This window comes from Natator depressus, chromosome 3 (assembly GCF_965152275.1).
Source record: "Natator depressus isolate rNatDep1 chromosome 3, rNatDep2.hap1, whole genome shotgun sequence".
Taxonomy (NCBI): domain Eukaryota; kingdom Metazoa; phylum Chordata; order Testudines; family Cheloniidae; genus Natator; species Natator depressus.
This window is the reverse complement of record NC_134236.1, coordinates 202,213,795-202,228,633: the sequence shown is the minus strand read 5'-3', so window position 1 is coordinate 202,228,633 and position 14,839 is coordinate 202,213,795. Positions and strand designations below refer to the sequence as shown.

The following is a 14,839-nucleotide window of genomic DNA, read 5'->3' as shown; positions in this document are numbered from 1 at the left end:
GCGCACCAGGCCTTGGCAGATGAGACCACCTTTGACCAGTGAAAGAGGGCGGGGAGTCCCTGACTGTAACCATGGCAACGCGGTGGGGCGGGGCATCGACCCTATGATTGGTGTTACTACCGGAAGCGGAAATAACACAAGGTTGGCGCCAAAATAGAATGGCTAAGGTGTATCAATGGGTCTGGCCTCGGTTAGCGGGCGCTACGGTGAGCTCCGGGCCGCCACATGTCCCTCGCCTGACGCGGGGGCGCTGTGGACGGGGTTCCGCGTGGGACACGCGGGTTACTCCGCGAGCAGCGCCTGCCGGCCTGTGGCACCCGCCGAGGCGCCCCCATCGCGCTGGGGCTGGGAGCAGCCCGCCAGCGCCAGGCCTCTGCTTAGTGCCCGCTCGGCAGCCAGCGCCCGGCCTGAATGCTGGGATCTTATGATCAGATCTGGCGCGGCTCTGTCCTTTGGGGGGTTGGTTCGGAGCCTTGGGGCCGCACTCGGGCTCCTTTCTTCCTGGGCAAAGATGGGGCCTAGCCTCGGGTGCTAACAGGCCTGGCCTGCCCCTAAATCTAGCTACCTTGCTGGGAGCCGTGAAAAAGCCTGTGCCCTGAGCACTGTGATCAGTCCCACCTCACCCCCTTGTGTGGACACAGCTGGGGCGGATGATTCTTCCCTTGACCCAGCAACTGCCAGAGAGATGAGTTATCTTTACTGCCGGAAGAAAACTGTTCCATCCATCTAGGAAGCACCTGTGTTACCGTGGTTCAGCTGGCCTTACCCTTACACTGATAAACCCGGAAACTCTCACCTGATCATTATCCTCCAGGCTAAACTGAGAGTTGGCCATGCTGCAGATGGGAGGCAACAAGGGGTCGTGGTTTGTGCAATTAAATAGACTTTTTTTATTTGCAGGTGTAACAAAGCATCTGGGTAAATATTTATAGGGATTAAAGGAGAAGTAGTGACCGAGCCATCTACAAGTAATGGCCATGTGATAAGAAAACAGGTTAGTAAATGTTCCTGTATGACAACTTTCCTGTCCATGGTAAACGAACACTTCTTTCCTTATCTCAATTCTCATTTTAAGAGCATCGGGTCACAGGATTTAGGAATGTGAATTTATTCGTCCATGTGGTTTACCAGAACAAAGATGCCTAGCCTTTGTCTTCTGTTTAGGTTAGGATAACAGGATCTTCTGACTTTAGATCAGTGTTTCTTAAAGTGTAGGATGGGTCACAACAGATTTGTTCGGAATGGAAGTGAGCAGACCGGTTTCTAAATTCTTTTCCAGAGTTCCAGTTTTCATTTAATAAAAAAAAAAGGCAGTTTCTAGCTGTTGTGGTCACAAAGAAAACTTTCAAAACATGAAGCAAATGTAATCATCTGATACATCTGCCTGAGTTTGCAGAGAGCCTGAAAAAAACACTGAGGGGTGAATTGTCCCATGTATTTCAGTGGGTGCTACCTTAGATGCCACTGGTGTTACTTTAAATGTCAATGTTAATATCTATTTACTGCTCATCAAAGCATATAAGAATGGAGAAAAAATATTTTATTAGGAAAATATATAGCAGTGTTTCCCTGTGTCTGCATGGTGGGGCTGGGTGTGTGTGCACAGGACTAGCTGGAAGGGTACTGAAGATGTATCGGTTAAGATGTGTAGACTTTTAGCAGCACATGACAGGAACAGTTAATTTCATTTTTCTGAAGTGGGGCTCAGCTTTCAAAAGTTTGAGAAACGCTGCCTTAGATTCAGCTCTTTGTCCCCCAAACCTATCTGCATAAGAGAGAGGCACTTACATGATCCATATCTTCATGGTATCTGAGAACCTAGATAAATTCCAACTCTAGCTGAAATCACTAAAGAGTATAAATGAGAAAAAAAAACATTCTGCACTTGCAATCTTTATTTGTCATGAGGAGGCTGGGCAGCCAGCCAATGTTTTATAGAATTTGATGGAGTTAACCTCACACCCAATGTGAGTATGTAGCCAATCGTACTTCCATCACCTGTTGTTTTGAGAAGGGAGGATCCTGAACTCATTCCACATATGGCTGGTCCGCTCTCTTTTTTTAAAAAATAAATGACAATATACTAATAACTCTTGGTTAAATTGTTCTAATCATCATAAATTATTACTATAAATCTTCCTTGACAGTCTTATCCTATCAGTTTAATCCAATTTCCAGATTCAGTCACATGGTAACATGAGTAACGAATTAAGAGGTAAAGGGTCTGGACGAGGAAGAGGTGGCTTTCAAGGCTGGAGAGGAAGATGGCGAGGAAGAGGAGATGGAGGAAGAGACTGGAAAAGAAACACTGGAAAGTCTGAGTCTGGTAAATTGGTTCTACATAACAGATTATCATTAATCTCTGATGCTAGAATCCAATCATAGAGCATTTTAAAGCAGCAGTGCGTGTTTACCTACTCTTGTGTGCAATAGCTGCAGCTGTTTGCTTACCAGTGCTCTAAACAGTAACTGACGAAGTTTGAGATGCTACTGTACTTACACTGCTTTAACCAATCTTATTTTCATACTTTTCAGCACAACCTCGATTAATTCAGTCCACATTGGACCAGATTACTCCGTATAAAGGCTGGAAGCTTTATTTCTCTGAAGGTATATTAAATAATTTAGAATAAATATTTTACCTCCCATTTCCTCCTAGATTTGTGTATTATAGGAGGGAAAATAAATTAGAGGGTTGAAGAAATGAGTGACATTACAGTTCATTCTTAGACCCTTTTTAATACTTTTTTTTTTAAGGTGCAGTAAAGGAAGATGGTAATTTAAAAATGTAAATAATTTGGTCCCCTAAACATGGAGGGAGACATGAGCAAATCCTCCTTTTTTTTCTGCCCTTTTTTTGCAATCTTAGCCTTTGCCTATCTGAAGTTCTAATTAATCTTAAGTAGCTTTGTGATTTCCATCTAAGCCAGTGATTCTGGGTCTTGGTTGCACTCCACGATCCTTTGAGTTGGCTGCTGTGACAACAGCTTTGAAATACCATGATAGCTAATGGAGAAGATCTAGGAGTGTATACGGATCCTGAACGATTTGCATACTCTCACGCAAGAACTCCATCTCCAAATCAGATGGACTGTTGGCCAGTATTGCCAGGGGATAAGTGTTATCTACTGCTCATATTCCCCCTATCCAAACAAATGCAAATGAACAACTTGCAATCTCTGTGTGAGCCAAGGTTTGGAAATGAGTGGTGTACAATGTAAAATGCGCTCCATCTTCATCCAACCTATGTTAAACCAAAGCCAAAATATTGAACAAATTCTGATGCTCAACAATCGGATTGCAGTTCACAAATCATAGTAAATCTGCAGTCTGCTGGAGATGCAATTACTTACTGTAATGCCTCACCATCAGCCTTCTGTTGGTCCTGCTTCATGATAGTCCCCCACATGGACAACCATCTGCACCCCACAACTGAGAAGCATTAAAATACCCCTTCCATTAAATTTTACTTCCTTTGCTTTGAGGATTGATCCCACATCATCCTAGCTCATAGTTCTTAACTTAGAAGAACAGGAGTATTACTGAGACATTCCCCAATCTTGGCGCACAAACATAATGGGGAAAATATCACCCTTTCTAGGAAAGTCAACCTGAACTTATTCTACCAGTCCTGTGAAATGCTGCAAGACATCATCATGATGGCATAAGACCTACTATGACCATATCTTTTATAGGTCCATGTCTTACAAGTTGGTACAGTTGGCATCCCTTCCCCATCTAACTTTCCTTTCTCTTCCTTTCTTTTCTGTCTCATTAACTCTAATTGTATTGTGATAAACTCGAGAAATTATTGTATCCAGTCCTCTGAAGGAAGGTGGCTGTGCTTGAGAGGAAGGTGCAAAAACCATGGAGGGTAAAGTGTGTGTGGAAGAAACCTCATAGAAGGATTATTTAAATAAATACCCTTATAGATTTTTAAAAAATATCAATGTCTTTAATGGATGAATTGGTTTCTATAATAAATTATTCTAATTACAAATAAAGCATATGATGTATTGATGTAGATATTTATCTTTGGGTTAATTACTAATGCGAAGTGTATCTGATTAGCGTTTGATGACAGCTCTCCTTTTGTCCAGAAGATTCAAGCATTTGAAAAGTTTTTTACACGTCACATTGAACTTTATGATAAGGTAAGACACCCACAACTGTTGCTACAATAGCATAATAGATCTGTATATATTTTTTGTCTATATTTCAACTACAATATCTCAAGAATAATATTAATCAAAACCTTTTGTTTTATCTCCGTGAAATGTGTTCTATAACTTGAAATGTTTTGTAGGATGAAATAGAAAGAAAAGGGAGTATTCTTGTGGATTACAAAGAGCTGATACAAGATAAAGAGTTAATTGAATTGATACCAAGTATATCTACTGATATAAGGGATATGCCTCAGAAAATATTGGACTGCATGGGTTTGGCAATACATCAGGTAAATATGGACTCCAAATAGATGTTAAGTAGTAGGATGTATTTGTGTAATTATGGCTTGTACTTTAAGTTTTAATCCACATTTATACGGAAGACCAGTGCTCACTGTTAGAAGGGTTTTCAACCAGAAACAAACGTATAATTATTACAACTATGAAAGTTTTAATTGGTGTCTTTAAACTCTTTATTAAATTTAGAAATAGTGACTTTTTAAAAACTTAGTTTATTCTTAAAGGTTGATAGTTTTGAAGTGTGCGGCTTTCAAAAGATCATGTGAACCCCAAGTAAATTTTGCAGGATTGAGGCCTTCAGTTTTAAAGATTAAACAGTTTAATTTAATGCATCAAGTTTCCTGAGCCAAAAATTTTACCTAATTTACAATTGTTATGAGTAGCAGTAGAAGAAGTAAGTCCTCCAAATGTTAAATATATAGGTTTTCTGACTTATAACAATCTACTGCTTCACTGAAAAACAAACAAACAAAAAACCCTCTTCCTCTCTACACCATTTTTGTGCGTCTTACAAAATCATATCGCTCACTAAACCCAAAGTATTATCAAGATATGATTTTGTAAGACGCACAAAAATGGTGTAGAGAGGAAGAGGGTTTTTTGTTTTTGTTTTTCATAATTTTTTTTTTTTTTATTCCCATTTTTTAAAATGGGACACGGAGTCACAGATGTTTAAGTACTTGTTCAAAGTCACACAGGAAGCTCGTAGGAAAACGGTGAATAGACCCTAGATCTCCTAGCTCTCAGTCCTTTGCTTTAAAAAGGCTAGCCACCTTAAGCTGATTCTGCAGTAGCAGCAAATATACTCACAGATCTGCTGAGATTAATGGTATCCGTACATGCACATAGTTTAGAATTCGAGGTTACTCTGTGCAGTAGCCAAGAAAAAAAGATATCAAGTATTTTCAGAGGTGAAATATAAGTAACAGTGAGCCTATCGTCCTCAGGCCTGTAAGATATTCAGCTTAGCTAAACAAGGCCTTAGGTCTGAAACCAGTTGGCATGATTAGTTGACCGGAAGATAGATAACCGTGTACTAGTAAAGTGTAAGATTACAGTGAAAGATGTGTTAAGTGCTGATGTTCTGGAAACTATGCAGCAATAGACTGAAAAATATGCTGCAATGTGCCATTTAATACTGCAAGATGCCAGATAGTAACATTTTGCAGGATTCTGTTATAACCTCAAGTTGCTGTGATATCCCATTGGCATAGATGTTAAGGAGAAAAAGGGGAGCTAAAGGCATAGCCAATGAGAAACGGAACACCCCTAAATTAGTGGGGTGTGAAAGTATGGATAAGGAGAAGGGAGCTGGAACCTATATGCATATGTATGAACCTCAGCAGGCATAAGCGTAACTCGGAATGAAGAGGTGTTGCCTCGCCTGTGTGCTGGGAGTAGATGCATTGGGCGATGCCAAGATGACAGCGAAGGGGATGATCATGACGACGATGAGGAGGAGGAGGAAGATAATGATTGGCACTCTAGGATCTCCCACTGGGAGATCCGAGCAATGTAAATCTTAGGGCTAAACACTTTTGCGCTATCTACTATCATATTTCAGTGTTATGGGATTGTTTATCTGCTTAGTGGATTTGTTAATGAAGGGACTTGTGACAAATTGGAATGGTTTCTCATGTGGTTGTAGGGTCTCTTATTTTAGTGATGCGGATAATATTCCTGATGCTGTAGTCCTCAGGAGACCAAACCTTTTTTGACGACTGCAGTCAGAGATTAATCAATCAATCGCCAATCCATTGATAAGGCTACAATGCGTTACTTTTTTTTTTTTATTAAAAACAAAGATGTTAATTTAAGATCCATGTGAAATATGAAAGGAAAATCTGCGGTTGTCAAATGGAAAAGCGCAAAAGCAGTAAAATAATGCCATTGGTTGGGCTTAATAGTCAATGAGACCTTCTGCAGAGTTGTGTAGAGGTTTAAAACTGCAGGATAAGGTAGTAAAACTCAACTGCAAATGAACTATCAGGCCACACCCAGGGAGGAGAGCAGCATGTTAAAGGAGAACACCGTAAACTCCCACTTCAACAAATACTATTACCCGTTCCTTGGAGCTGGTTCTTCCGAGCCTGTGTTTATTTTTTCTTGTCTATCTAGGTATTAACTAAGGACCTGGAAAGGTATGCAGCTGAACTTCAGGAACAAGAAGGATTACCAATTGATGAAGAACCTATAATAAATGTGCCACATATTCATGCAAGGTAAAGGATGTTCTGTATTAATTTGAAAGATTTATTTGCCCAGAGAAAGTAAGAAACTCTCATGGGAAAACTGCCATTAAATGTTGGTCCTTTCTGTGCTGCAAGACTGAAATATGTGTTAAACTGTGGCTGGGGTTTACTGTGTTATTACAGGGTCCCCATATATGGTAGTTTCTATAGAGTAAATGGAACCTAAGAGTGTTTGCTATGTATGTGTGTGTATGCTATGTATTCTCTTTATAGTTTGGGAATTCTGAACATTAGAATTTGACTGGGCAGCCTTCACTTCCTCTTAGGGTAATAGGAGTTAATGGTTGTGTCATGTATTCTGGGGAGAGGTTAGATTTTCAACAAACATTAGATTTGTCTTCTGTTGATAAAACCTTTCCTCTGGCTGTATCTCTTTTCGTGTTTAGTACATACATGCATATTTGATAACAAGATTTTTTGTTCTTTAAAGATAATGAGTTTTAAAGTTGTGTGGTAACCTTTTTATTTAGGGTGTACAACTATGACCCGTTGACTCAACTGAAGAATGTTCGGGCTAATTGTTATGGGAAGTATGTTGCCCTGCGTGGCACTGTCGTGCGTGTCAGCAACATTAAGCCTCTATGCACCAAGATGGCCTTTATATGCAGCACATGTGGGTATATTCAGAGTTTTCCTCTGCCTGATGGAAAATATTCCCTTCCCACAAAGGTAATTTAAAAGACTTTTATCTTAAAATCTTCCTCCCCTTTGCTATCTCCTGTATTTGGAAACTGTCAACACGTGTGGTGTTTAGATTTTAAAAAGTAGTTTATAGGATTTAAAGAGGGATGAGATGGATTTAATACTTCAGCAAAGTTAGAATAAGTTACTGACCCACAAAAATCACTGTACATCCCAATGTTACTGTAAGTCTTCATCATATGAGGTAGGTATTTAAAAAAAAAAAAAAGTTTCCTTGATTTTTGGGTGCCACTAAAATGGAAAACCAAAAGTATAGAAACTTCCACAAATTTAAAAGAATTCCTCTCTTCTCCTCTCCCTGAACCCATTCCCACCCCATTTTAGAAAGGGCTAGTCAGTGTTCTGACTGTATTTAGCAATTTTATCTAGGACCAGAGCTGGCTGGAAAATGTAAATCCCTTCCTATGAAAAATTTGAAATGTTTCATGGCGGGGGGGGGGGGAAGGTTTGTCCCAAATTGGGATGAAAAGTAAATATTGAAATATTTTTGCGGAAATGAAATTTTTCTGGAAAATCCCTTTCAGGACTACCAAACAGATTTTTTTCACTTTGCTGGCTGCCCACCACAGGCTTTCTGGCTGGCTGGCGAGCTGCCCAGGAGGCAGCCCGGGAGCTGGCCAGCTGCAGAGCCTGAGTAGCCCATGGGTGTGTCTACACTGCAAAACAAAAAAACAAAAAACCAAACACCTGCGGCAGTGATTCTCAGAGCCCGGGTCTACAGACTTGGGCTCACAGAACTTGTACTGTGGTGCTAAAACTAGCCAGGCAGACAGTCATGCTTGGGCTGGAGCTCAGCCTCTGAAGCCCAGGGAGGAGGGGTGGGTTTCAGAGCCTGAGCTTCAGCCTGAGCCAGAATGTCTACATAGCTATTTTGAGCGCCACAATGCCAACCTGAGTCTGCAGACCTGAGCTCTAAGATTTGCTGCTGTGAGGTTTTGTTGTTTTTGGTTTTGTTTTGGCTGTGAAGACATACCACATTCACCAGCTCCATGAGGTGTCTGCCAGGCTGTCAAGGAACTAAGGAGCAGCGGGCAGGCAGGTTTCCAGGAAACCATGCACTTGTTTTCTGTCTAGAGTTTCGATGGAACCAACATGTTTGCATAGAACATTTTGATTTTGTTGAATCAACATTTTCCAATAGAAAACTTTTGACCAGCTCTCTCCAGGATTTTGTATTTCAGTTTTGTTGTTCTTCCTACCTTGATCTAAGACCCCACAAGACATATATACAAAATAATAATGAGGTAACTGTCTAGTATTATTATTATGTGACCAAGTGCAAAGTTTTCTCCTCTGAAGGGACCTGAAAATAAAAATAACAGACACAAAAGATGCAATATTAACACTGTTTTTTTTTTTTCTAATGCCTAGCAGTTAAGATCGCTTCTGGTTCGGTTCTGTTCAATATCTTCATCAATGATTTAAATAATGGCATGGAAAGTACACTTATAAAGCTTGTGGATGATACCAAGCTGGAAGGGGTTGCAAGTGCTCTGGAGGATAGGATTAGAATTCAAAATGATCTGGACAAACTGGAGAAATGATCTGAAGTAAATAGGATGAAATTCAATAAGGACAAATGCAAAGTACTCCCTTGAGGAAGGAACAATCAGTTGCACACATACAAAATGGGAAATGACTGCCCAGGAAGGAGTACTGTGGAAAGGGATCTGGGGGTCAGAGTGGATCACAAGCTAAATATAAGTCAACAGTGTTAACGCTGTTGCAAAAAAAACATACATCATTCTGGGATGTATTAGCAGGAGTGTTGTAAGCAAGACACGAGAAGTAATTCTTCTGCTCCACTCCGCGCTGATTAGGCCTCATTTGGAGTATTGTGTCCAGTTCTGGGCGCCACATTTCAGGAAAGATGTGGACAAATTTGAGAGAGTCCAGAGAAGAGCAACAAAAATGATTAAAGGTCTAGAAAACATGAGCTATGAGGGAAGATTGAAAAAATTGGGTTTGTTTAGTCTGGAGAAGACTGAGAGGGGACACGATAACATTTCATGTACATAAAAGGCTGTTACAAAGAGGAGGGAGGAAAAATTGTTCTTAACTTCTGAGGATGGGACAAGAAGCAATGGGCTTACATTGCAGCAAGGGCGGTTTAGGTTGGACATTAGGAAAAACTTTGTAACTGTCAGGGTGGTTAAGCACTGGAATAAATTGCCTAGGGAGGTTGTGGAATCTCCATCATTGGGGATTTTTAAGAGCAAGTTGGACAAACACCTGTCAGGGATAATAATACTTGGTCTAGATAATACTTAGTCCTGCCTTGAGTGCAGGGGACTGGACTAGATGACATCTCAAGGTCCTTTCCAGTTCTATGATTCATGATTCTAACCCTGATCTATACCCATTAAAGTTGTATCTGAAATGAAGGAGAAACGTGGAAAAAAGAGGATGGGGGGAATTCTAATGCTAGGTGTTTAAACGACTGTGTGACAGTTTTCCGTTAATTATACCCATGCCAGTTGGTATCCCTAATCTAAGCTTAACTGAAGGTTTTCTTTTTATATGCTACTAATGAGCTGCACACAGAGTACTGTTGTTTTTCAAAATCAAATAAGGCACCTTAAACTATTGTAATAAAGAGAATAATTTTCTTTATCAATCCTGATCACGAATTAATACTGTTACAGTGTCCTCTGCCTGAGTGCCATGGACGATCGTTCGCCGCAGATAGAAGCTCTCCTTTAACAATTACGGTGGACTGGCAGTCTATTAAGTAAGCAACTTTAAAGTGTCTGATCCTTTCACAAACAAATTTAGTTTAACAGATTTGAAAGGATATCACATTACTAAAGCAAATGTGCATTTTTATTCATATTATCCATTGTGTAAAAAGAAGCACTGATCAAAAGAATATGCTACAAAATAATTGTTTCACCAAAGCACTATTCCATATTATATATTGTCCCTACTCAGTATAATAAGTTCATTGAAATTCTTCTTATCTTGACTATGGCTTCACTGTGAACTGTTTCAGGTCATGCTATGAACATGATTGCATCCATTCTATAAATGTGATCACATCCATTATAAAGTACCTTCTGTAATGAATGAGTTGTAAGGAAAACATCACAGTGGTTGGCTAGCAGGGTGCTGTTACATGACACCTGTCAACTGAGAAAGTTGAATGAGTTGTATTGAATTTTAGTGTCAAAATCTTGGTTTAAAGTTGTATTGAAAAAACACAAGCTAACCTGAACAGGAATAAAGTACAGATATTTAAATTGTTTCCCTATTTTTCTGCTCTCTACATCAATCAAGTAAATAGCTCACAATTTAAGGTATATCTGTGGCAGGGATTGGCTTTGTCTATTATTTGTACAAGAATAGGAAAAATTGGGCCCTTAGGTATTACTGCGGTAGAAATAAATAATATAAATGTCAAGTGTTCCTTCGAGTCTAAACTAATCAAAACTATTTCTGAAATTGATTTTTTACAATTTTTTTAGAACGGATGTAAAGTTAAGTAGCACAGTATTTGGAAAAGCTCTTTGGCCCTATTCCAGCAAGGCTGAATTTTTGCATTTGTGGGTTGACTTCAGTGGGGACTACTCAGAGGGTGAAATCCTAGCCTCATTGAAGTGAATGGGAGTTTTACCACTGACTTCAGAGGGGCCAGGATTTCTGTGTGTGTGTGTAAAATTGAGTATATGTATAAGTCTTTGCAGAATTGGTGTCCTAATTTGTTTGCATTGTGGGTTTGGGGCTTTTTTGGTACAGTACCTCCATTGTTAGACAACTTCTGTGGTAATCTGACAGGTGGATGTTATCAGGGGGACTGAGTAACTGGATATCCTGTGCCTTCCTAATATCCGTATAGTGTCTCAGAAGTCATATTTTATACTTGCCGTAACCCTGCCTTCTTTTAAAGTAACACATTTTAAAAGAATGTAACCTGTTTATAGTAAACTACAAAAACTACAGCAATGTTAAGGGTCTGACTTAGACCTATGAAATAAAACAAAAAATTTGATTATTTTACTACTATAAAAATAGACTGTGAAAATGTCACCTTGTTGCTCAGCAACAGATCTGCTCCCTATGTATAATCAGTCCTACCTGTTCGCTTCGGTGACTAAAATAAATTCTTCCTTGTTCAGGTTCTCTATTCTTATGCTTTACCTCTGCTGTGAAGTTGGAAAAGATAGGATCAGACCTGTCAGTCACCAGGCAAGGGGCTATGTCTCTCCTTCAGGAACACAACACAGCTGACAATACGGACTGCCTCCTGATAGTAGCCAGAGGTGGTTCCCAGATCTCCTGCTTTACCTGAAATACAGAGTATAGGAAATGCTTCAAAAGATTCAAATTTGGTTCCAAAATGACCCTTTTGCTTGTCTCAGCTGGTAATCTTTGTGGGCTCTTTTTTTCAGGGCACAGGAAGTTTGCTCCACTTTTTCCAGGAGCTGGTCTCTTCCCCATCCCAAGCAAGAAAAAGCCTCACATGCAGCTCCTCTGCAGCCTTTGCTCTAGGGAGCCACTTTTTGCCTGCCTGCTCTGGCTTCCAGCCTCAGCCATACTGCTGGGACTGATAGGTGCATTTCCTACTAGTATGTAGCACCTGTGTTCTGGGATGCAGTGCTCTTTCACAAGCTAGTGTGCTCCAAACCTACTTGTGAAAGGGGGCTGTCTCCTATGCAGTTGCTGAGCCTGAAAGCAGACTCGAAAGGTATGTCTACACAGCAAATAAAAACCTGCAGCTGGCCTGTGCTATTTGACTCTGGCTCGTGGGGTTGGGCTGGGGGGCTGTTTCATTGCTGTGTAGACTTCTGGGCTTGGGTTGGAGCCTGAGCTCTGGGACCTTCCCACCTCTCAGGAAAAGTGCAACTGTGCTGGTGCATCTGCAGAGGGTGATAGCAACTACTGTAAGGCTTAGGGGGTGTTATATGCCCTCATGGTTTACCCAGCCATTCTGTGACTTTACTGCTGCCCTCCTGAAGGAGTAAGGGGTTGGGAGCAAGTCATAATTAAGACTTATGGACTGGGGGATGGAGGAGCAATGGCGTATAAAAATTGCTTTTCTCCCCTCTGTTCTCCCCCAAAAGCTGAAATTAGGGGGAGCTGGCTCCTGCATTTAGAAGGATGTGTATTTAATTTTGAAGGTTATAAAATGAATATTCCACATGATAGATAAAGACTGGGGGAAAAGAATATTTAAAGGATGGATATATATTTATAAATAAATGTAAACATATTTAGAAGAGAAAGAAAGAAAATTCACTGAAGCAAGTAGAAAAGGAGTACTTGTGGCACCTTAGAGACTAACCAATTTATTTGAGCATAAGCGAAGTGAGCTGTAGCTCACTTCATCGGATGCATACTGTGGATCTTCTGTATTTTCCACAGTATGCATCCGATGAAGTGAGCTACAGCTCACTTCGCTTATGCTCAAATAAATTGGTTAGTCTCTAAGGTGCCACAAGTACTCCTTTTCTTTTTGCGAATATAGACTAACACGGCTGTTACACTTGCTTCAGTTTTCAGAGTAACACTTATTTCTATGTTGGAAAGTATAGAAGAGCTACAGTAGCCTACAGTGCAAATTATCATTTATTATTTGTATTTTGGTAGCATGTGGAGGCTGAAGTCAGGAAAAACATCAGGGATTGTCCACATAAAGCTGTGATGGTAGGAAAACCAACATGGCTGTTTTGTAACCCAAGATTATACTTGACTACTACCGTAAAACTGGCAAAATTCATAAAATTATAACCCTGATTTCTCTCTCTGATAATCACCTGCAAAATTCTCCCTTTAGGATGATGTTTGCTTTGTCGTCACTCTAATATGGACTTTTTTTGAACACTTGACCCAATTGCTGTAAACCCTTTTTTAAGTTAGAGGATGAAAATAAAACACATATTAGTGTCATCAGCATTTCCCTGCTCACCTCATGCAGATTACTGAAAACTGACAACATTTTTACAGTTTGAATTTACGTGTAATTGGACCTCACTGAGTTGTAGAATTGACAGTTTTAATCTAGAGTTCATAAAGTTAGGGTTCTTTGGAAATATGCTTTGAAGTATTTGCAGAAGAAAAATTGAAGTGCTTATTAAGTCTCTGGTCCTGGAAACACTTAAAACTTTTGGAATTTCCTGATTTTCTTTTAACTGCACTATTTCCAATGTTATCAGTCTGTCTTCTCCCTTCTCACCAAATCAAAAATGATTGCTTTGAAGCATAAATGTGAGGACTTTTATATAAGAACTTAAACAGAAATATTGCAGACTGGTCTTTGATATGCTGTTTGTATTTTAGGGTTCAGGAACTCATGTCAGATGATCAGCGAGAAGCAGGTCGAATTCCTCGCACAATAGAATGTGAGCTCATTCAGGATCTTGTAGACAGCTGTGTCCCAGGAGATATGGTCACGATCACAGGAATTGTTAAGGTGTCAAACACCGAAGAAGGTACAGTACATCTGGTTTGAATTTTTTCTTATCGCCTTCTGAATCTTGCACAATGCTAAACAAAAGCTTACTCTTTGTTCTCTAGTTATTGATTTTTCTCTCAAAGCCTAAAGTATCACTTATTCGTTGCACTTTTTTATTAGAAATAAGTAAAATGTATAGGGGAAAGCTGTTGAATAGATAAGGCTCTATAGTGAAAAAGAGAGAGGACAAAATATGCAACTGGGAGGAGAGAAGTGTACACCTTAACATCCCCTGACCTTAACTGACTCTTGTGCAGTCGGCAGTGGGTATGTCTTGTAGCAGCACTCATGCTCTGTTAAGGATGAGGAACTGTGTCTCAACTATCAGTACAGGCTTCTCATGTTCTAAAAAGTCAGTTGGATAGAAAGATCTTCTGTCCAGAGTAAAGGAAACAAGGTGTTCAGATGGATTCCGTTTTCCAGATTTGTTTCTAGAATAGTCTTATTGAGGTTAGCCACGTGACACTTTTTATCTTTCATTTGAAGGAGGTGGTTATCAAGGTTATTTAAATAAATAAAAAATATTAAGGGACCTGTTATGGCTGCACATTCTTTCATGGCTTGCTTCTCTCTGCTTGAAGAAACCTTACAAATGCTCTTAATTGAGAATGTTACAAAGAGTTGTCATAATCAGTTGGTGAACCATGGTGCTTTATAACAGATCAGTAATTTTCTGTTAAAAATTAAATACTATCTGTATCCCTAACATTTTTTCTATCTTTTCTGCTACAAGATTTTTATTTTAAAAAATTGTTTTAAGAATAAAATAGTGTATTTGTTTAATTTTATAGTAGATCAGGCTAAAGACACTTAAAATGTTCAGAGCGGCACAATGCTCTCTCTGTTTCCAAGGTTAAAATTTCGAATAGAATAAAATTGATCTTGCATTTCATTCAGGCCCTGATCCAGCAAATCACTTGAGTATGTGCTGAACTTTTAGTGAACTAAACAACATTCTTTTCCGTTTT

General features: G+C 39.6%; 1 protein-coding gene across 1 annotated transcript in view; it reads left to right on the top strand.

Moving 5' to 3' along the window:
* The first annotated feature begins 33 nt into the window (after positions 1-33).
* Positions 34-14,839, top strand: part of MCM8 (minichromosome maintenance 8 homologous recombination repair factor) — a 28,634-nt gene continuing 13,828 nt past the window's right edge. The window contains exons 1-10 of the mRNA XM_074949685.1: positions 34-141; positions 901-994; positions 2,179-2,326; positions 2,536-2,610; positions 4,072-4,154; positions 4,307-4,456; positions 6,585-6,688; positions 7,189-7,387; positions 10,066-10,151; positions 13,697-13,848. Coding sequence (XP_074805786.1) covers positions 2,197-2,326; positions 2,536-2,610; positions 4,072-4,154; positions 4,307-4,456; positions 6,585-6,688; positions 7,189-7,387; positions 10,066-10,151; positions 13,697-13,848 — 979 coding nt within the window. The 5' untranslated portion in view covers positions 34-141; positions 901-994; positions 2,179-2,196. The remainder of the gene's footprint in view (positions 142-900; positions 995-2,178; positions 2,327-2,535; positions 2,611-4,071; positions 4,155-4,306; positions 4,457-6,584; positions 6,689-7,188; positions 7,388-10,065; positions 10,152-13,696; positions 13,849-14,839) is intronic.